General features: G+C 41.2%; 2 protein-coding genes across 2 annotated transcripts in view; both read right to left on the bottom strand.

Moving 5' to 3' along the window:
- LOC101122108 (protocadherin alpha-1) overlaps window positions 1-7,804 on the bottom strand; it is a 36,351-nt gene extending 28,547 nt beyond the window's left edge. The window contains 1 exon segment of the mRNA XM_042250823.1: window positions 7,760-7,804. Coding sequence (XP_042106757.1) covers window positions 7,760-7,804 — 45 coding nt within the window.
- A 7,013-nt stretch (window positions 7,805-14,817) lies between these two features.
- On the bottom strand, window positions 14,818-21,854 carry ZMAT2 (zinc finger matrin-type 2). Its single transcript, XM_004008880.6, has 6 exons — window positions 21,823-21,854; window positions 21,396-21,489; window positions 20,332-20,455; window positions 19,059-19,132; window positions 18,481-18,626; window positions 14,818-17,493 (listed from the first exon to the last, which is right to left on the bottom strand). Exons 1-6 carry the CDS (start codon window positions 21,838-21,840, stop codon window positions 17,350-17,352), a joined length of 600 nt encoding a protein of 199 aa, XP_004008929.1. The 5' UTR covers window positions 21,841-21,854; the 3' UTR covers window positions 14,818-17,349.
- Window positions 21,855-22,764: the final 910 nt, after the last annotated feature.

The following is a 22,764-nucleotide window of genomic DNA, read 5'->3' as shown; positions in this document are numbered from 1 at the left end:
AATGCAAAGAAATAGAGGGAAAAAATAGAATGGAAAAGACTAGAGATCTCTTTAATAAAACTGGAGATACCAAGGGAAATTTTCACACAAATATAGGCATAATAAAGGATAGAAATGGCAAGGACCAGCAGAAGCAGAAGAGATTAAGAAGGGGTAGCAAGAACAGACAAAAGAGCTGTACAAAAAAGTTCTTAATGACCGAGTTAACCAGGATGATGTGGTTGCTCATCTAGAGCCAGACATCCTGGAGTCTGAAGTCAAGCGGGCCTTAGGAAGCATCACTATGAACAAAGCTAGTGGAGGTGATAGAATTCCAGCTGAGTTATTTCAAATCTTAAAAGATGTTGCTGTTAAAGTGCTGCATTCATTATGCCAGCAAATTTGGAAAACTCAGAAATGGCCACAGGACTGGAAAAGGTCAGTTTTCATTTCAATCCCCCAAAAAGGTAAAGCCAAAGCATGTTCAAATTACTGTACAACTGCACTCATTTCACATGCCAGCAAGATTATGTTCAAAATCCTTCAAGCTAGGCTTCAGCAGTATGTGAACTGAAAATTCCAGATTTACAAGCTGTACAAGAGGAACCAGAGATCAAATTTCCAACATACGCTGGATCATAGTAAAAGCAAGGAAATTCCAGAAAAACATCTACTTCTACTTCGTTGACTATGCTAAAGCCTTTGATTATGTGGATCACAACAAACTGTGGAGTATTCTTAAAGAGATAGGAACACCAGACCACCTTATCTGCCTCCTGAGAAACCTGTATACAGGACAAGAAGCAACAGTGAGAACTGGACATAGAACAATGGACTAGTTTGAAATTGGGAAAGGAGTATATCAAGGCTGTATATTTTCACCCTGCTTATTTAACTTATATGCCGAATACATCATGTGAAATGCTGGGCTGGATGAATCACAAGCCGGAATCCAGATTGCCAGGAGAAATATCAACCTCAGACATTCAGATGATACCACTTTAACAGCAGAAAGTGAAGAGGAACTAAAGAGCCTCTTGATGAATGTGAAAGAAGAGAGTGAAAAAGCTGGCTTAAAACTCAACATTCAAAAAACTAAGATCATGGCATCTGGTCCCATCACTTCATGGCAAATAGATGGGAAAAATGTGGAAAGTGTCAGATTCCTTCTTCTTGGGCTCCAAAATCACTTTGGACGGTGACTGCAGCCATGAAATTAAAAGATGCTTGCTCCTTGGAAGAAAAGCTATGACAGACTTCAGTCAGTTCAGTTCAGTTCATTTCAGTCGCTCAGTCATGTCCGACTCTTTGCGACCCCATGAATTGCAGCACGCCAGGCCTCCCTGTCCATCACCAACTCCTGGAGTTCACTCAGACTCACGTCCATCGAGTCAGTAATGCCATCCAGCCATCTTATCCTCTGTCCCCTTCTCCTGCCACCAATCCCTCCCAGCATCAGAGTCTTTTCCAATGAGTCAACTCTTCGCATGAGGTAGCCAAAGTACTGGAGTTTCAGCTTTAGCATCATTCCTTCCAAAGAAATCCCAGAGCTGATCTCCTTGCAGTCCAAGGGACTCTCAAGAGTCTTCTCCAATACCACAGTTCAAAAGCATCAATTCTTCAGCGCTCAGCCTTCTTCACAGTCCAACTCTCACATCCAAAGCAGAGACATCACTTTACTGACAAAAGTCCATATAGTCAAAGCTATATTTTTTTCCAGTAGTCATGAATGGATGTGAGAGTTAGACCATAAAGAAGGTTAAATGCCAAGAATTGATGCTTTTGAACTATGGTGCTAGAGAAGACTCTTAAGAGTTCCATGGACAGTGAGGAGATCAAACAAGTCTATCCTAAAGGAAATCAACCCTGAATGTTCACTGGAAGGACTGATGCTGAAGCCAAAGCTCCAACGCTTTGGCCATCTGATGTAAAGAGCTGACTCACTGGAAAAGAACCTGATGCTGGAAAAATCGAAGGCAAGAGGAGAAGGGGACGACAGAGAATCAGATGGTTGGATGGCATCACTGACTCAATGGAAATGAGCTTGAGCAAACTCAGGGAGATAGTGATGGACAGAGAAGCCTGAAGTGCTGCAGTTCATGGGGTTGCAAAGAGTTGGACACGACTAAGCAATAACAATATAAAATATTTTTTTCTTATACTTAATTGAGTGCAGGTTGCAATTTGTTCAAAATAAAACAGAAACAATATACCAGATGGTTATAGCTGATGGATAAGTGATGATAACAATGTTAGAAAGGGACAAGAAGAAATGGGGAAGACTTTGATTTAAGGTACATAATTACCCATAAAGTGATATAGTGTTATTTGAAAATGAATGTAAGACTAATCTTAAATGTAACGACTAATAAATTTTAGAAGAATAGTCAATATACTAAGAGAGGTCAGGAACTGAAATTACATAAAATGCTCAATTAAAACCAGAATAGGCAGAAAAAAAGTGAAAGACAAAAAGGTGAACAAAAAACAAGGGCAACAAATACAGACACAAATAAGGTAAATATTAATCCAGCTATATCAATCATCACTTTAATGTGAATGATCTAAATATACCAATTAACAGATGATATACAGTAGATAAAAAAATAAGACCAAACTATATCTTGTCTATAAGAAACCCACTTTAGATATAAAGATATATATAGGTTAAAAATAAATAGATGGAAAAAGATATGCCATACTAACACTAATCAGAAGAAAGCCAGAAAGTAGAGAACCCAGAACTGTGCTCTGGGACAACCTAGAAGGGTAGGATGGGGAGGGAGGTGGGAGGGAGGTTCAAGAGGGAGAGGATATATATATATATATCTATGGCTTATCATATTGATGTATGGCAGAAACCATCACAATATTGTAAAGTAATTATCCTCCAATTAAAATAAAATAAAAATTTTAAAAAGAAAGCTGGAATAGTCATTTTAATTTCAGATAAAGCAGATTTCAGAGCAAAGAAAATGATCAGTGACAAAGGTAGACATTAAGGTGGGAGGGGGGTTCAGGATGGGAGACACAAGTACACTCATGGGTGATTCATGTCAATGTATGGCAAAATCCACTAAAATATTGTAAAGTAATTAGCCTCCAATTAAAATAAATTAATTAATTTTTTTAAAGGTGGACATTACATAATTTTAAAAGGGACCAATTCTCTAAAAAGACATAACAATTCTGAATGCACATGTCCCTAACCACAAGCGTTAAAATACATGAGGCAGGGGCTTCTCTGGTAGCTCAGTGGTAAAGAATCCTCCTGCCAATGTAGGAGATACAGTTTCAATCCCTTGTCCGGGAGGATACCATGTGCTATGGAGCAACCAAGCCCATTTGCCACAACTATTGAGCATGTGCTCTAGGGCCCAGGAGACACAACTACTGAGCCTACAAGCTGCAGTAACTACTGAAGCCCCTGCACCCTAGAGCCCATGCTCTGAAAAAAGAGAAGCCGCTATAATGAGAAGCCTGTGCAATGTAATTAGAGAGTAGTCCCCACTCGCCACAACTAGAGAAAAAGCCATACAGCAACAAAGACCCAGCACAGCAAAAAACAAAACAAAACAAAAAATATACCTCTCACTAACATAATGGGTCAAAGAAGGAGTCACCAAAGAAATTTTAAAATAACTTGAACTAAATGAAAATTTAAGTATCATACATCAAAATTTGTGGGATACAGGGAATTCCCTGGCAGTCCAGTAGTTAGGACTCCATGCTTTCACTGCTAGGGGCCCAGGTTCAATCCTTGGTCAGGGAATTAAAATTCCACACCTGTGGCATAGCCACACACACACACAAAAAAAGTTATGGGATATAGCAAAAGCAGTACATAGAGGCAAATTTATAGCAATGAAACATATACTATTAAAGAAAGATCTGCTGCTGCTGCTGCTGCTGCTGCTGCTGCTGCTGCTGCTAAGTTGCTTCAGTCGTGTCTAACTCTGTGCAGCCCCATAGATGGCAGCCCACCAGGCTCCCCTGTCCCTGGGATTCTCCAGGCAAGAACACTGGAGTGGGTTGCCGTTTCCTTCCCCAATGCATGAAAGTGAAAAGTGAAAGTGAAGTCACTCAGCTGTGTCCGACTCTTGGCAACCCCATGGACTGCAGCCTACCAGGCTCCTCCGTCCATGGAATTTTCCAGGCAAGAGTACTGGAGTGGGGTGCCAACGCCTTCTCCGAAAGAAAGATCTAGAATCAGTAATTAAGCTTCCATCTTATGAAATAGAAAAAGAGCAAATTAAATCCAAAGTAAGCAGAAGAAATCTTTAAATACAATTAGAGGAGATATACTTAAAATTTGAGTAGAAGTCAATGAAATTGGAAACAGGAAAACAATAGGCAAATTCAATGAAACTAAAATCTGGTTGTTTAAAAATATAAATTGATAAACCTCTTGCCAAGCTAACCAAGAAAAAAAAGACAGAAGTTACAAATCACAAAGTCCGCTGAAAGAAGCATTATAATTATTGATCCCTCAGACATTAAAAGAATAATAAAACAATGGTAAGAACAATGCTGTCAATGCTGTATATTGTCACCCTGCTTATTTAACTTATATGCAGACTACATCATGTGAAATGCTGGGCTAGATGAAGCTCAAGCTGGAATCAAGATTGCCAGGAGAAATATCAATAACCTCAGATATGCAGATGACACCACCCTTATGGCAAAAAACAAAGAGGAACTAAAGAGCCTCTTGATGAAGGTGAAAGAGGAGAGTGAAAAAACTGGCTTAAAACTCAACATTCAAAAAATGAAGATCATAGCATCTGATCCCATCACTTCATGGCAAATAGATGGGGAAACAATGGTAACAGTGAGAGACTTTATTTTCTTGGGCTCCAAAATCACTTTGGATGGTGACTGCAGCCATGAAATTAAAAAGATGCTTGCTTCTTGGAAGAAAAGCTATGACAAACTTAGATAGCATAATAAAAAGCTGAGACATCACTTTGCTGACAAAGGTCCATATAGTCAAAGCTATGGTTTTTTCAGTAGTCATGTATGGATGTGAGAGTTGCACCATGAAGAAGGCTGAGTGCTGAAGAATTGATGCTTTTGAATTGTGGTGCTGGAAAAGACTCTTAAGAGTCCCTTGGACCACAAGGAGATCAAACCAGTCAATCCTAAAGGAAATCAATCCTGAATATTCATTGGAAGGACTGATGCTGAAGCTGAAGCTCCAGTACTTCGGTCACCTGATGCAAAGAGCTGACTCACTGGAAAAGACCCTGATGCTGGGAAAGATTGAAGGCAAGAGGAGAAGGTGGCAACAGAGAATCAGATGGTTGGATGGCATCACAATGGACATGAGTTTGAGCAAACTCCAGGAGATGGTGAAGGACAGGGAAGCCTGGCATGCTGCAGTCCATGAGGTCGAAAAGAGTCAGACATGCCTGAGTGACTGAACAACAACAAAAGAACAGTGTTATACACACAAATTCGAAAACCCAGATGAAATAGTCTAATCTTTTGAAAAATACAATCTGCCAAAACTCACACAAGGAGTTAAATATATATCTATTAAAGAAACTGAATCAATAACTAATAATCTTCCAAAATAGAAAGCACCAGTCTCAACGGTTTCCAATTCTATCAAACATTTAAAAAGGAAATGATACCAATTCTGTGCAATGTCTTCCAGAAAACAGAAGCAGAAAGAACATTTTATAAGGCCAGTATTACCCTAACACCACAGACAATGATATAAGAAAGGCAAACTACAGGTCATTTTTCTCATAGCATAGATGTAAAAACTTCAACAAAATATTAGCAAATCAGATGCTACAAGATGCTATAATTATACTCTCTTAAAGAAAGAAAGAAGTATGACCCAATAGAATTTATCCCAGATATATAAGAATGAAATACTAGGAATTACATTTAGTATTCGCCAAATCAATAGATCTAAGAAAAAAGGTAATAATTATTTCCATATGTGTTAAGTGCCCTTCAATAATACTTAACACACATTCCAGATTTTTTAAATAATTAAGATAGAAAATGATAGTAATATCACTATACTGATTATATGTGTATATACTACATTATATGTATTATATTATAAAATATAATAAACATATTTATATATATATATAAAATCATGTTAAAGATGCATCTTAAAGGGGAAACAGTGGAGGAATTCTTATAAATGCCTGGAACAAGATAAGGATTCTTTTTAAAATTTATTTTATTGAGGTAGAGTTGATTTACAGTGTTGTGTTAGTTTCTGTCACACAGTGAAGTGATTCAGTCATACATCTATATGTGCATTCTTTTTTGTATTATTTTCCATTATGTTTATCATAGGATACTGAATATAGCTCCCTATGCTATACAGTAGGACTTTGTTGTTTTTCCATTATATGTATATATAATAGACAAAGATGATTTTGTAAATCTGATTATAAAAATTTTGTTTCAGAAAGATCATTTTGTTAATCCTAAGAATAAATAAGTGCTTGTAAGCTATTGCAATGGTTCAGGCAAGAAGTGATAAGAGCCTGAGCAACAGCAGATAACTGCTAAGGAACCAAAAGAATGCTGGTTAAGTTCAGGCTTCCAGGTTGGGGAGATACATCTGGAGAGAAAAGTCTGTATGTTATCTCTGTAAGATATCAAGTAAACCAAATAAAGATGCAGAGAAAAACATGAATAACTTCAAAACTTTAACCATCAGAAGAAGAAAAGTATGATTTTTATCTTGAAGTGAATAGTCTTATAAGTATATTGTGTACTTTGTCTTGTTGCAGTCAAGGAAATTAAAGTGAAGGTTTAATCTAATTAATGTTCTGTAAAAGCAACTCTAGAGAAGGTTAGTTATATAATAAAAAAAAATTGGCAGAGTGCTAAATGAACAATATTAGGGCAATGGTCAATTAAATAGTAACATGTACTATCTTTGGAACATTTCATAGGTATGGACAATGTATTTTGGAGGCTATTTAGTAGGTTAAATAGTCATGATACATTGACAAGTAGAAAAGCAAGATACAAAACTGTGTAAACAGTACAATCCTAATTTTGCCAAAAAATATGTATCTAGGAGTGAGATTACAGGTAATTTTCACTATCCACTTGCTTTGCTTTTTTTTCACAATAGTAAAGATGTTTATCAGCTTTCACAATCAATAGTCAGACAAAAAATAAAAGATAAATACAATTGCAAGCTATAATGGGAACATGATTAACTTAACAATATAAAATAATTACATAGAATTTGGGGGCTCAAGCAGAGTGATGGGGTTAAGTGGAGGTGCATACATGTACATGTTTTCCATCCACCAAGCCAGTCTATGTCTTTTGGTTGATGCATTTAATCCACCTACCTTTAAGGTAGTTATTAATGTGTACGATCCTATTACCATTTTCTTAATTGTTTTGGGTTTATTTTCTATAGGTCTTGTGTTTCCTGCATAAAGAAGTGCCTTTAGCATTTGTTATAAAACTGGTTTGGTGGTGCTGAATTCTCTAAGCTTTGCTTGTCTGGAAAGCTTTTGATTTCTCCATCAAATCTGAATGAGAGTCTTGCTGGGTAGAGTATTCTTGGTTGTGTGTTCTTTCCTTTCATCACTTCAAATGTATCATGTCATTCCCTTCTGGCTTGTGGAGTTTCTGTTAAGAAATCAGCTGATAACTGATGGGAATTCTCTTGTATGTTATTTGTTGTTTTTCCCTAGTTGCTTTTAATATTTTATCTTTCTCTTTCATTTTTGTCAGTATGATTACTCTGTGTCTTGGTGTGTTCCACCTCGGGTTATCCTACCTGGGACTCTGCTTCCTGGACTTGGTTGAGTATTTCGTTGCCCATGTTAGGGAAATTTTCAGCTATTATCGCTTCAAATATTTTCTCAGGGCCTCTCTCTCTTCTCTTTTTAGGGCTCCTGCTGCTACTGCTGCTGCTAAGTCGCTTCAGTCGTGTCCGACTCTATGCGACCCCACAGATGGCAGCCCACCAGGCTCCCCCGTCCCTGGGATTCTCCAGGCAAGAACACTGGAGTGGGTTGCCATTTCCTTCTCCAGTGCGTGAAAGTGAAAAGTGAAGTGAAGTCGCTTAGTCGTGTCCGACTCTTAGCGACCCCATGGACTGCAGCCCACCAGGCTCCTCCATCCATGGGATTTTCCAGGCAAGAGTACTGGAGTGGGGTGCCATTGCCTTCTCCATTATAGGACTCCTATATAATGCAAATATTGATACACTTAATGTTGCCCCAGAGGTCTCTTAGGCTGTCTTCATTTTTTTTTTTTCCATTCCTTTCTCTATATTCTATTCTGTAGCAGTGATTTCTACCATTCTGTCCTCCAGATCACTTATGTTTTTCTGCCTCAGTTGTTTTGCTATTGATTCCTTCTAGTATAATTCATCTGTTTGTTTGCTGTTTAGTTCTTCGGTAAATATTTGCGTCTTCTCCATTCTGTTTCCAAGATCCTGGATCATCTTCATTATCATTATTCTGGATTCTTTTTCTGAAACATTGCCTATCTCCATTTCATTTGTTTTTCTGGGGTTTTATATTGTCCCTTCATCTGGGATATAACTCTTTCATCCTGATTAACTTTCTGTAATGTGATTTTTGTTCTAATCAAACTGTGGGATTGTGGTTCTACTTGCTTCTTCTGTCTGCCCTCTGGTGGATGAGGCTAAGAAAGTGAAAGTGAAGTCACTCAGTCGAGTCTGACTCTTTGTGACCCCATGGACTGTAGCCTGCCAGGCTTCACTGCCCATGGGATTTTCCAGGCAAGAGTACTGGAGTGGGTTGCCATTTCCTTCTCCAGGAGATCTTCCCGACTCAGGGATTGAACCCGGGTCTCCCATGTTGTGGGCAGAGGCTTAACTGCTTAACTCTCTGAGCCACCAGGGAAGTCCTTAGATGAGGCTAAGGGGCTTCTGTAAACTTCCTGATGTGAGAGACAGGGTGGGAAGGACTAGGTCTTGCTCAGTAAAGCTTTAATCCAATTATCTGCTGATGGGTGGAGTTGTGCTCCCTCCCTGTTAGTTATTTGGCCTGAGGCAACCCAATCCTGGAGCCTCCTACAGCTCTATGATAGGGTTAATGGCAACCTCCAAGAGGACTTTCACCAAGGGAGACCTTCCAGGACTGTTGCTGTTAGTGCTTCTATCCCTGCGGTGAGCCCCTGACAACACACGCCTCCACAGGGAGACCCTCCAGCACTAGCAGGTAGTTTTGGTTCAGTCTCCTGTGGGGTCAATGCTCCTTTCCTCTGGGCACTGATGCATGCAAGATTTTGTTTGTGCTCCTCAAAAGTGGAGTCTCTACTTCCCCCAGTCTCATGAAAGTCCTATAATCAAATCCTGCTGGGCTTCAAGGTCAGATTCCTTGGGGATTCCCAGTTCTTTTGTTGAATCCCCAGGCTGAAAAGCCTGACAAGGGGCTCAGAACCTTCACAACACTTTGGTATTATTGTTCTTCAATTTGCGGGTTGCCCAGCCTGGAGGTGGGGTTGTATGGGATTTGATTTTATCCTGATTATGCCCCTCCTACTGTCTTGCTGCAGCTTTTTCTTTGTCATTGAACATGGGGTATTTTTTTTTTTTTTGGTGGGTTCCAGTGTCCTCCTGTATATGGTTGTTCAAGAGCTAGTTGCAATTTTGGTGCTTTTTCAGGAGGAGATGAGTGTACATCCTTCTACTTTGCCATCTTGAACAAGAAACCAGGATGCTTTTTATTTCTACTACTATTTAACACTGCATTGGAGTAATTATCCAAAGCAATCAGAGAATGAAAAACAAATGAGGTATACAAAACTGGAAAAGTATAGAACAATTCAGCAAGGTGTTAGGACATAAAATTTACATTAAAAAATCAACAACCTGCCTATACATAAACAATAACAAATTAGAAACTGAAGGCAATGGCACCCCACTCCAGCACTCTTGCCTGGAAAATCCCATGGACGGAGGAGCCTAGTGGGCTGCAGTCCATGGAGTCGCTGAGAGTTGGATAGGACTCAGTGACTTCACTTTCAGTTTTCACTTTCATGCATTGGAGAAGGAAATGGCAACCCACTCCAGGGTTCTTGCCTGGAGGATCCCAGGGACGGCAGAGCCTGGTGGGCTGCCATCTATGGGGTCGCACAGAGTTGGACACGACTGAAGCGACTTAGCAGCAGCAGCAGCAGCATGGAATATAAGGTCCTATTTATAAACAAAAAGTATAAATTATTAAAAGCAAACTTATCAAAAAATGTACAAAATTTCATGTATAGAAAACTTTGATGTACTTCTAAAAAACACAAAAGTGGGTTTGAGCAAGTAAAAAATATTCCTTGTTCTTAGAGTAAGTTCTTTTGACCTAACATCATAGAGATCTCAATTGTCTCCAAATTATTAGATAAATTAATATAATCCTAATAAAAACATCTATTTCTGCTTTATTGACTATGCCAAAGCCTTTGACTGTGTGGATCACAATAAACCATGGAAATTTCTGAAAAAAATGGGAATACCAGACCACCTGACCCGCCTCTTGAGAAATCTGTAGGCAGGTCAGGAAGCAACAGTTAGAACTGGACATGGAACAACAGATTGGTTCCAAATAGGAAAAGGAGTACATCAAGGTGGTATATTGTCACCCTGCTTATTTAACTTATATGCAGAGTACATCATGTGAAATGCTGGGCTGGATGAAGCACAAGCTGGAATCAAGACTGCCAGGAGAAATATCAATAACCTCAGATATGCAGATGACACCACCCTTATGACAGAAAGTGAAGAGGAACTAAAAAGCCTCTTGATGAAAGTGAAAGAGGAGAGTGAAAAAGTTGGCTTAAAGCTCAACATTCAGAAAACTAAGATCATGGCATCTGGTCCCATCACTTCATCGCAAATAGATGGGGAAACAGTGAGAGACTTTATTTGGGGGGAGGGGCTCCAAAATCACTGCAGATGGTGACTGCAGCCATGAAATTAAAAGACGCTTACCCCTTGGAAGGAAAGTTATGACCAACCTAGACAGCATATTAAAAAGCAGAGACATTACTTTGCCGACAAAGGTCCGTCTAGTCAAGGCTATGGTTTTCCAGCAGTCATGTATGGATGTGAGAGTTGGACCATAAAGAAAGGTGAGCGCCAAAGAACTGATGCTTTTGAACTGTGGTGTTGGAGAAGACTCTTGAGAGTCCCTTGGACTGCAAGGAGATCCAACCAGTCTATCCTAAAGATCAGTCCTGAATGATGTTGAAGCTGAAACTCCAATACTTTGGCCACCTCATGCGAAGAGTTGACTCATTTGAAAAGACCTTGATGCTGGGGAAGATTGAAGGCAGGAGGAGAAGGGGATGACAGAGGATGAGATGGTTGGATGGCATCACTGACTCAATGGACATGAGTTTGAGTAAATTCCTGGAGTTGGTGATAGACAGGGAGGCCTGCCGTGCTGCAGTCCATGGGGTCACAAAGAGTCAGACATGATCGAGCGACTGAACTGAACTAAATAAAAATACTAACAATATATGGATGCAGACCTACTAGAAAAATAACATAGGAGAATAGAAAGGAATCATCGCATACCCATTAAGATGAATACTATTAAAAAACAGAATAACAAATGTCAATGATATGGAGAGATTGAAATCCTTGTGTACTATTGATAGGAATGTAAAATTGTACAGCTGCCATGGAAAACAGTATGGAGACTCCTCAGAAACTAAAAATAAAATTACAATGAAAGTGAAGTCGTTCAGTTGTGTCCAACTCTTTGTGACCCCATATGTAGCCTACCAGGTTCCTCCATCCATGGGATTTTCTATGCAAGAATACTGGAGTGGGCTGCCATTTTCTTCTCCAGGGGATCTTCCTGACCCAGGGATTGTAGGCAGACGCTTTACCGTCTGAGCCACCAGGAAAGTCCAAAATTACCATATAATCCAACAATTCCACTTCTGGGTATATATCCAGGAAATCCTATCACATGCCACAATACATTATACTAAATGAAATAAGCCAGTCACAGAAAGACAAATACTGAGAATTTCATTTATATGAGTTTCCTAAAGTAGTCAAATTCATAGCAACAGGAAGTAGAATGGTGGTTGCCAGAAGCTAGGGGCAAGGTGGGGGTGGAGAGTTAATAGATATGGTTTCAGTTTTGCAAGATGAAGAAAGTTCTGGAGATGGACAGTGGTGATGGTTGCATAAGAATATAAACATAGTTAATTCCATTGAGTTAAATCCATCCATTGTACTCTTAAAAATGGTTAAGATGGTAAATTTTTTCTGTGTATTTTACAACAATATTAAAAAACAAAGAAAACTGACCTAGCTTCCAGGTTGCATAGAATAATGCTCAATATCACTAATCATCAGCGAAATGTAAAACAAAACCACAAAGAAATATCACCTCACACCTGTCAGAATGGCTATCATCAAAAAGACAATAAATGAAAACTGTTGGCAAGAATGTGGAAAAAAGAGAATCCTCATACACTATTGGTGGGAATATAAGTTGGTGCAGCCACTATAGAAACAGTATGGAATTTTCTCAAATAATTTAAAAATAGAACTGAGGTATCCTAGAAAAATCAATTAGATTTGAAGAAAAAAAAATCTTCTGGGCTTCAAGCAAAACGACCAAATTACTTAGGAAGGAAAAAAATCAGGTTGGTAACAGGTTTCACAACAGCACACAAGAAAGGCAGCAAATAAGTTTTTAAACACCCTTCAGAAAAGAATCGAGACCCAAGATTTTATATCCAGCCAATATGTCCTTTATATACTAAGGCTATAGAAAATCAGTATTAAATATGCAAGAACTCAGAATACTGTACTCAGGAGCCTCTTTTGAGGAATTTACTAGAAAATTAGTTTCATCCAACCAAGAACAGGAAAATTCGGAAAGCATCATGATGGTTAGTGTTAAATATACTAATTAGTTGTAGATCTGCAAGTAAAATAAAGGGGGTAACAAGGATGGGAAAGAGTATGCAAATTGTTTTCTGAAAACAATATGTCTCAATTTGGGAGGAGAGCAAGGGGAAAAAAGGATAAAATAATTGATCTTTATATAAGTAATGGGTTGCCTCAGCGGTAAAGAATTCGCCTGCATTGCAGGAGCCACAGGAGAGGTAGGTTCCATCCTTCGGTCGGGAAGATCCCCTGGAAGAGGAAACGGCAATCCACTCCAGTATTATTGCCTGGAGAATTCCATGGACAGAGGAGCCTGGGGAGTCCATGGGGTCGCAGAGTCAGACACAACTGAAATGACTTAGCACAGCACATATAAGTAATGAGGGAGTCAAGATATAGCTGACAAAGTAAATCATACAGCCACCTATGGAAAAGTTATTTGAGGACTTAGAAAAGACAGAAGTATAACGGATAACTACTGAAACGAAAACGCAAATGTTACTTAACATCAAACGTAGTTTTCAAAGGTTTTTTTTGGGGGGTGGGGGGGTGGGGGGGGGAGGTTAGCACTTCCTTACTTCCGAGAAATACTAGGTGAATCCAAGATGCGCTAGGTTCACCTCTGTTATTTCCTGCCCCAGTTCTAGAACCAGGCATTTCTCCAAGGATCCCCGGTTCCTAGTCGAACCGGAGGCTAAACAACCACTGGGAAAGGTAGTCACTTTGGCACTCCCGGCGGGGTAGGAATCTCAAAACGCTGTTTCCGAGCGGGATCACTGGGAAAACGAAGGTGGGACTGCGGCAAAAGGACTGGAGAGCGCCCGCGGGTCTCGAACTACCCTCAGAGAGAGTAATTTAGTCACATTGTAGTCGAAGGAACCGCTGAGCTACGGCCAGCCCGGGAAAGCTGACTGTATTATGTCCTCTTGACTGCTGAGCAAGAGTTGCGTCATACTAAACCAATCAGAGTATACGTGATCTAGGCTAACTTGGAGACCTTAGTAAACCCATTTGCTCCCCTATCCCCAGTCCAGATACTTGGAGTGCGCACCTGTGGACACACAACAGTGAGAAGGGCCCAAGTCTGCCCTCTCCTATCTCCTAGTAAGCTCTTCCGCAGTTGCTTCCGGGCCCTTTCCCTTCTATTACTCGGCAGTCACCTGGTCAACCAGTCTCTGGAGGTCTCCTCCAGCCTCTTGCTCCCTCGACAACACCCCCCCCCCCCCCCCCCCCCCCCCCGGCCCCCCCCCCCCCCCCGCCCCCGGCCACTAAGTGAACTTAACTTTCAGAGTGCCCTGAGTCAGATTTGTTATTCGGACCTTATCTTGGAAATTTGCAGCTAACCAGGTAAACCCTAGGGCGCCTATCCCAGCCTGTTACACAGAACTGTTATCCCAGAACTGTTACACAATTCCCAGGTATTATGTAGTATTACTTGTTACTGTTTCACAAAATTATTAGAAATGCATATGAATACCCTATTCCTTTTGTGTATACTGTAAACAGCCACAATTCCTACTTTTCTCCAGTTAACCATGTTTACGATTTCAGTGTGCATCCCTTCAGTTCTATACACACTATAGTCTTGACTGGTGGGAGAGATGGGCGCAGGTAGGCTTATTGGGGATTAGTTGGTTGGGTATTGTTTTGTTTGTTAACATGTCTTGGAGAGCTTGTCAGTATGTATATAGATCTAATTCATACATACTGTAATGGCTGAATTTTACTTGAGTATAAATGTACTATTTTTACTTAAAATGTTTCACTGTTATAGCTACACTAAATATCCTTGTATGTGTATATATACATAAGCAAGTCTGTTTTTAGGACAGATACTTATACAAGTAGAATTGCTGGATTAAAGACTCTTCATATTTAAATTTTTGGAAGTTATGGGAGAGATTTGAGAGGCCCTGGGGGTGCCAGAAGCCAAAGAATCATCAGAAGCCATACAGATCTTTCGTTCCCTAAATACTTTAATTGGCAATTCCACCAGAAGAATGTACATTCCATGATAGCTGGGGCCTTGATACCTTGTCCCAGAAGATACTACCAGGACCTAGAACAAGTTCAGCATCTCAGAACTCACTGAATGAATGAACTCACGTCGGCCAGTGACAAACTCTTCAATCAGAATGCAAAATTTCCTTGGATTTTTAGAAAGACCACAAACATCAAGAAAGTTTCTCTTCTGAGAAATTCTTCTAGGATTGCTCTAAACTCCTAAATTTCCATCCCATCTCCTTCCTCCCCCACTTTTAATTCACCAGCTTGAATCCCTCTTAACACCCATGAGCTAGACAGATCCCTTGGAAACTCAAACCACTTGCCAGTCCCAAGGGAACGTAGAGAAAATGGACTTCAAAATTGCTTTTCAGTAGAGGTAACCAGAAGTCAGATTCCACCAGTATCAAAACGGGAGGGAAATCACTTGAAGTCAAGCTGAATTAGCTGCCTGAAGAATACTGAAGCACTGAAGGAACTCAGCACGTTGACAAATTCTCCAGTCTGTCTTGAAAGGGGGAACAAAAGGACCCAGGGGACAAAGGCAGATTCTTACCAGAGGACCTGTAGAACACAGAATCCTGCCAAGGAAAGCACCAACTAATATGCCTACAACAAATACTGTAGGAGAAATTTTGAACCAGTAATGATGCTCTCAGTGTTTCCAGTGGCAAGATTCAGCATCAGAAATAAAATTAGGTAAAAGATATGTCTGACAGTAAGGAAATTTTGCACAGAAGTCCAAAGGGAAGAGTATATAGTACTCTGAGGGACCCACAAGTGGTTCAGATGCTACATAAAGGTGTCAGAAGAGCTAGATGAGGCAGAAAATGTCAACAACCCATATGGTAGCAGCCTTGTTAACCAAAATAGAGCCCACTTTTCAAGGTACAGAACCAACTAACGTTGCTATAGAATTCACTTGCTTAAAACTCATGTAATTACCATTTGTGTTTTTTTACTTTAAGGAACTGATTTCCCCCTGCCCCCGCTCTGCATCCCTGGGACCTGGCATAGTAACTGATCCAGAGAATACCAAACTTGTTTTTACTTTAACCAGTCTGTGCCATCTAATTCTCAAGTTAGACCAAACTAGGCAAGGCAGCTTCTTAATGGTTCTCAGTGGGGCTAGCGGAAGGAATTCTGTCCCTCCATCCCAACCTCCAGGGGACACAGACATCTTTAACTGTCACAACTTGGAGAAGGTGCTATTGGCAACTAGTGAGTAGATGCTAAAGATACTCTAAATATCCTACAATGCACAAGGGTGCCCCCACAACAAAGAATTATCCAGGCCAAAATGTCAACAGTGCAAAACTGAGAACCCTGTGCCTAGCCTAACTGCAGATAGTTAAGAAAACACTAAGTTTTCAACCCTGAGCTCTGCTGTTCCAAAACCAGCAGATCAAAGGAGGCTAAAAAATAGGAAAAGTTTTTTAGACTCCTCCAGGCACAGATCCCATCAGAGGGAATTATAACTCGTCTTGAAGGAAATCTAGAAAAAAAGTGACAGGGCTCAAATACAGGGAGAAGAAAAAGTGTGGGGAAGAAAAAAAAAAACAATACACAGGGAAGAATATGGAATGTTCCCACCAAATGTGAAATAGGCCCAGTCAATGTCATTTATTATACATGTTGAACAGCCTCTGAGACCCAAGGGCTCCCATATGAGGTTTTTTCCTTTTTCTTTTTTGCATCAAACAGGTTCTTCCAAGAGCCTGCTTACAAGAAAGACAAAAACAGGGTAATCTTCAATAAAATGAAACAAATAGGAAAAGCTGAACAGATTTTACATATGAAGAACAAAAGTTTAAAAACTCACCAAACGAAAACCACACCACTCATCCCATTTAATTTCCTGTTACATGCTCTGAAGAAGCTGAGAACACCAGGCCCCAAGGCAGCGATGCTCTTGAGGCTCTAGCTCAGGCTCCCTCTATGTGACAGATTCATGCACACGCACCCGCACATACCACAGATCCAGGCAGAAGTACACATGCATGCACAGGTGGCCAGAGAACCACAAGGGAGATGGAGAGAGGTTGGGGGACGGGAAGGGGGAGTCAAGGATATACTGTCAACTGGAAACTGGGGACCCAGAGAACCCTTCTGCTGTAGGCTGAGTCAAAATTAAAACAAAGGCAGAACACAGGATAAATGTAGGATGCTCAGATAAGAGATGGACAGATGAAGAGGGAAAGATTCAAGGGAGTTTCGGGAAAGCAGCCTCAGAAGAGGGGTTTTTCTTTATTGGGAAATCAGATGGTCAGAGGTCCTGTGTCTCCAGTGATGTACTGAGGCTGACGGAATATGCCACAGCATGTTCCTTTGCATTCTGTGCTCTCTCCCAAGGCAGAGGAAAACCAGAAACACCCACCCTCTAGCCCTCCCCATTGCCACTCTTACCAACTTTCCCCAGTACCTCCCCCAAAATGACGCCCACACACACACAGTTAGGCCCAGCAAAAAGCCAAGCATAGAAAGCCTCAGTAACTCTTCTTGGTGGAACCAAAGCCAGAAAAGCCCATCACAGCTGCCATTTCATCATCCTCCTCAAATGTCAAGTCCTCCTCCGCCCTCCTTTTCTTCTCCTTCTGCTTCTCTTTCTTGTAGGCTTTGGCCTTTTCCTCCTAGAGGGGAAATCACTCAGAATCAGTTCAGACTCCTGAGCAAATCTTGCTGAAACAGAAAGGTGAGTGTCCTTCCCATCTTTAGAAGAAAAATATAGACAAGTAAAATTTCAAGAGCAGAGGAAAAGCCACAGTAAAGATTCTAAGGGACAGGAAAGAGAAGTTTCAGCCTGTGGAAAGCATTTCTTAATCCTACATCCTAGTTCATCTCTAGCTCACAACAAGGTGATAGGAGAAAAGCCACAGGGCATACAGTATAAGCCAGGAGATGGTCTAAGTGCTTCATGTATATTACATACTAAGATCTCTAATATGAGGAAACAGAGGTACAGAGAGGTTATATAGCTTGTCCAAGATTCACAGCCAGGAAGTGGAGGAAACAGAATTCTGACCCAGTCAGCCTGGTTCCACAGGCCTAATGGAGACTGCTGCTGCTGCTGCTGCTAAGTCGCTTCAGTCGTGTCCGACTCTGTGCGACCCCATAGACGGCAGCCCACCAGGCTCCTCTGTCCCTGGGATTCTCCAGGCAAGAACACTGGAGTGGGTTGCCTTGTCCTTCTCCAATGCATGAAAGTGAAGTGTGAAAGTGAAGTTGCTTAGTTGTGTCCGACCCTTAGCGATCCCATGGACTGCAGCCTATCAGGCTCCTCCACCCATGGGATTTTCCAGGCAAGAATAATGGAGTGGGTTGCCACTGCCTTCTCCGAATGGAGACTAGGTGCACTTAATTAATAACTCGGGTAGTAAAAAGGAAAAAAAAAAGTATGGCCCAGAAAGTTTAGAAAAAAAGGACAGGTTTAGAGCCATTTCCTTTAGATTATGAGAGTCCCAAACAAGGGCAATAAATGTTTCCCTTACTGTATAGGAGTTCAGGAGACACAATTCTCCTCTGGGAGTGGGAGTGGAATGAGGAAAAGAGCCTACTCATGATTCATAACATAAAATTTAAAGCTGAAGGAGAAGGGAGAGAAGGATAGTAGAGCCTACCTCTTCTCTGAGTTCTTTCATCCGTTCCTCAAAATCATAATCCTTCTGCTTCTCTTCCATCTTCTTCTTGTTTACTTCAAAACGTTTCTTCACTTGATCCAAGGTGGAACGTTCCACACGCATAGACATACCCAGGTTTCGCTGATCTGGGTAGGGTCAACAGAAAAAAAGGTAAGGTTCTTAAAACTTCCTAAGTCCCTCAAAAAGTCTTTTCCTGACATTAAAAACAAAACCAAAAACTCATAAAACATGCAGTAAAAAATATTGGGACTAAAAAACACTTCTTGGCAGCAGCCCCCAATAACAAGATAAAGCAGCTTTCAACTACTCTTACTGAGCAAATGCACACCAATAGTTGGGCCCAGGAGAAAACCATGTTTTGGACTTGTCGAGAGCCTCAAACATATTTTCACCTCATGGACTCCAGGAACGTTAAATAAAGTAAAGAATGGCCTATGCTGAAGGAACTAGAGAATGCCCTAGACGTAAAAAAGAGGCTCAATAGAAACTACCCTCTCCCTTACCCCATCACCAAAATTCAATCTCAGCCTCAATCACAATCTACCTCCAAGCCTTACGTTTCTTTCCATTAATGTGATCCAAGAAGTTAATGGAGTCTTTCACCACACAGTCACAGACATTGCAGTAGTACCTAGAAAACAAAAAGAAACAACACTAGCTTCAAATTTGCTTATAAAGATTTTATCGTTTTCAGCCAAGAAACTGATAATATTTAGGTAAAAATTCTTTTTAGAGGAGACACTTCTCATTTCCACAAAGCCTTTGCTCTTAGAAGAGTGTGGCTTCCAGCCTCCAAGATGGCCCCCACATTGATGCCACCTATATTCCTACCCTATATAGGCCCTTCCCAATTTGTACCAGGGTTAGTCCATATGATCAATAAATTATATCAAAAGTAATGCTACGTCACTTCCAAGATTAGGTTTTTTTAAAAAAACATGCATTCTGCTTAGTCTGTTCATGTAGATCACCTACTCTGGGGAAGCCACTTGCTTTGTTGTGAGCAGCACTATGGAGTGGCCCATACAGCACAGAACTGAGGCCTCCAAATCACAGTCACGTGACACAGTTTGGACAAAGATCCTCCAGCCCCACTTACACCTCGGATGAATGCAGACCCAGCAGACACCCTGATGTCAGCTTTGTGAGAGACCCTGAGCCAGAACTACTTAGATAAGCCTTTTCCATATTACTTACCCATGTGAGATATTGTGAGCTATTCTTTGTTTTATGCTGCTAATACTGGGTTAATGTATTAACACAAATAGCAATAGATAACTAACACAAAGAGGAAAGTTAACAGTGAGTTTACTCAGAGAAGCAGCTCAGAGAAGTGTCACTTATTGTTATCTGTGTTATGCTCCTGCTGGAAAACACACCTAGACAGAGTAGTAGTGTTAGGCAAAAAGATGAAGAGTTCTTGTGAGACCTTTCTTCCTAAAAGTAAGGGTCTAGGAGGAAGGTGCACAACCAGAAAATACATAACTACAACTTCTGTAGCCAGTCTTGAACCTCAACTCCCTTTATTCATGGTCAACATTTTCTGGGCTCCATTTTAGTTGCACCTAATTTCTCCCCTAGAAATCTCCTGAGTAGTCCTTTCCTTCATTTCTTCCTTTGGAAGGAGAACAAATAATCCCTTTTAAAATATTAAGAAGTAGATATAGTGCTAATATGAAGAAGCCTACAGAGTAACCCCCTCTTACAGACATGTTAACTAGAGACCCTGGAGGGAAATGGATGGAATTACAGGAAACAAGGTTGTTATTCTGGGGGCAGGTACTGAGCGTAACATTTCCTGGCTGCAGAGAAAGATGAAAAGCCACTCACCCTCCCATCTCAGACTGTGGGGTAGTCTTGGTAATGACAATTGTCTTTCCGAGTTTGGATTCCAGGTCCACCTTGTAGTCCCTATGCCGGAGAAGCTCTCGCTTAACTGGCTGCACTGGTTTTCCTGAAATATAATGGGGAAGGAAGTCCCTTCATTATTAGAGTTCCTTAACCAGAAAGGAAAAGAAATGCATAAAGTCCAAAATCCAGAGGTCTACTTTCATTTCTTTTGTGAAACATGAAGCAAAGGACACAACAGTCACTTGTAGCAGCAGCTAAGGAGAAGCTCAACACAAAAAAATGACAAGCAATTCTTAACTCTCTACATCTTTTCTCCACTTTAAAGCCAAAGAATCTAAAAGCAATTTTTTAAATGCATTAATTAACTGAAGGCAAGAGTTGTGAATCTGCACAAAAAGCAACCTTTTAAAAGAACAGCAAGACTACTCTTAAAAGGGAGACCAATATTTGGGAAATAATCTGTTGCATGCCAAGCACTATTATACAAGTTACATAAAAACTAAAAGGTTTAGAGTGTGTAACCTGGTGTGGAAGAAGGCAGAAGAATGTATGGTTTGAAAACAGATGAGAAAGGAAGATATTTTTTTCTACATAGTGGAATCTCTAGAAGAGGAGCACCAACTCCCTGACACTGTCTATCGCACAGAGAACAGTCCTAGACGCTAGGTTAAATAATACCATGTTTCCTGCTGAGAGAAAAAGAGGCTCTTCAATAGTAGTTAACACACAGCAGCGAAATACTCCTCCTCCTGTCGCTACTAAGGATTCCAATCTCTTCTCCGTACCGGAGGAAAGTACTAAATGAGCCAAGCAAAGGCAGAGCAAGGAACCCGAAAATCACAGAGCTGGAAAGCACCTCAAAAGCACTTCAATCCATCTCGCTTTCACCTTATATCTGAAGAAATCGAGAACTAGGGAGGGAATACTCTGCCAGATATTACAGAAGTATGGAGGACAGCGCATTTCAACTCCCCACCCACTCACTCTCCAACCACTGCATCGCCTCTACAACACAGTTAGCACTTAACTAAGCAAGTACCCACCATCCTTCTTTTCTCTCTCTTCCGTGAGCCTCTTCTCGGCGAGCTTCTCATATTCATCTTTGTCCCACTTTCGGCGAAAGTCCAAGTTTTTTGTCTGGGGGAAGAAAAATGCGCTTAAGATTCGCCGCTAATCGTGTCCAACTCCTGGAAAAACTGAAGAAACCGCGTCCACGCTGCCAAGGCGGCCCAGGACCTGAAGAGAGTGAAGCCTCTCCGGACACCACCAGGAGGCTAAGGTTACCTCAGGACCCCAACCCGAGCCCTCCCCGATTCCACAGACCCTGCGCGAGAGCCTCACTGGGGAGCTCTTGAACTGGAGCCATTATGTTGCGAAGAGGCGTCGGGAAGCCAGTTGGGTGTGGAATATTCAACGCCGAGAAGCCACCCTCTACCCGCGACTCCAAGCCTCCTCACACACAACACCTACCCCACTGCCTGACGCCATCTTCACTGCGAAGTGAATGGGAAGCCGGAAAATGCCGTAAAAAGCGGCCTTGAGCCGTAAAGCAAGCTTGCCTCCAATCAGCTTAGAGTCTCGTGTTCTAAACGAGCGAAGAACTGGAGGGCTTCGAAAACAGGATTGTCAGCCCCGCCTCCGCGCCAAGGAAATGGCGCATGCGTAAGGGAAGTATGAAGCAACACGGAAGTAAGGGCGCCTGCAAACGTTTTCGTCCTGGCTTTCAAAACAGGCAGATTCAACTCATCTTAACAAGAGGAAAATAAGATTCAGATCAGTGCTCTCTGATCTAGTCTAATAAACTTGCGTGCATTCCAGGAGTTTCCAAACATTTAAGGCTGAAGCGCTGTTATACGGTCTCAAATGCTTCACTTTAGTGATTCACCGCAAGCACTAAAAATACGGGCTCAGAGCACTTTCCTGAAAAGATTGCAGCCTTCCCAACACACAAATACAAATCGCTTTTTACAGTTTGTCTCTTTATCTTGAAGCAATGCTACCACCCTTTGGTTCACTCATTTTTCCTCCAGCTGAGTACATTAGGGTCATTCAATCCATCAGTTTCAGTTCAGTTCAGTCGCTCAGTCGTGTCCGACTCTTTGCGACCCCATGAATCACAGCACGCCAGGCTTCCCTCTCCATCACCAACTCCATAGGGCACAGTTTAAACAACATGATCGGACTTGGGAAGTTGGGTATCAACAACACTCCCGTGAAGAACTCTAGCAGATGTCTCACTATACACTGATTCAGTGGTGTGACTTTATCTCTAAGTTGGGGGAAGAGGGAACTGTGGTCACTTCCTTCACTCAATACAGAAACATCACCCCAGGGAGATAACTCCTAGTTCACAGAATCCTCCCGTGTACACTCTAGGGTTTTCCATGGCCTACGCAAACCAACCCCTTGATA

This window comes from Ovis aries, chromosome 5 (assembly GCF_016772045.2).
Source record: "Ovis aries strain OAR_USU_Benz2616 breed Rambouillet chromosome 5, ARS-UI_Ramb_v3.0, whole genome shotgun sequence".
Taxonomy (NCBI): Eukaryota; Metazoa; Chordata; class Mammalia; order Artiodactyla; family Bovidae; genus Ovis; species Ovis aries.
Note: the sequence above shows the minus strand (reverse complement) of the source record. Positions and strands in the feature narration are given on the sequence as shown.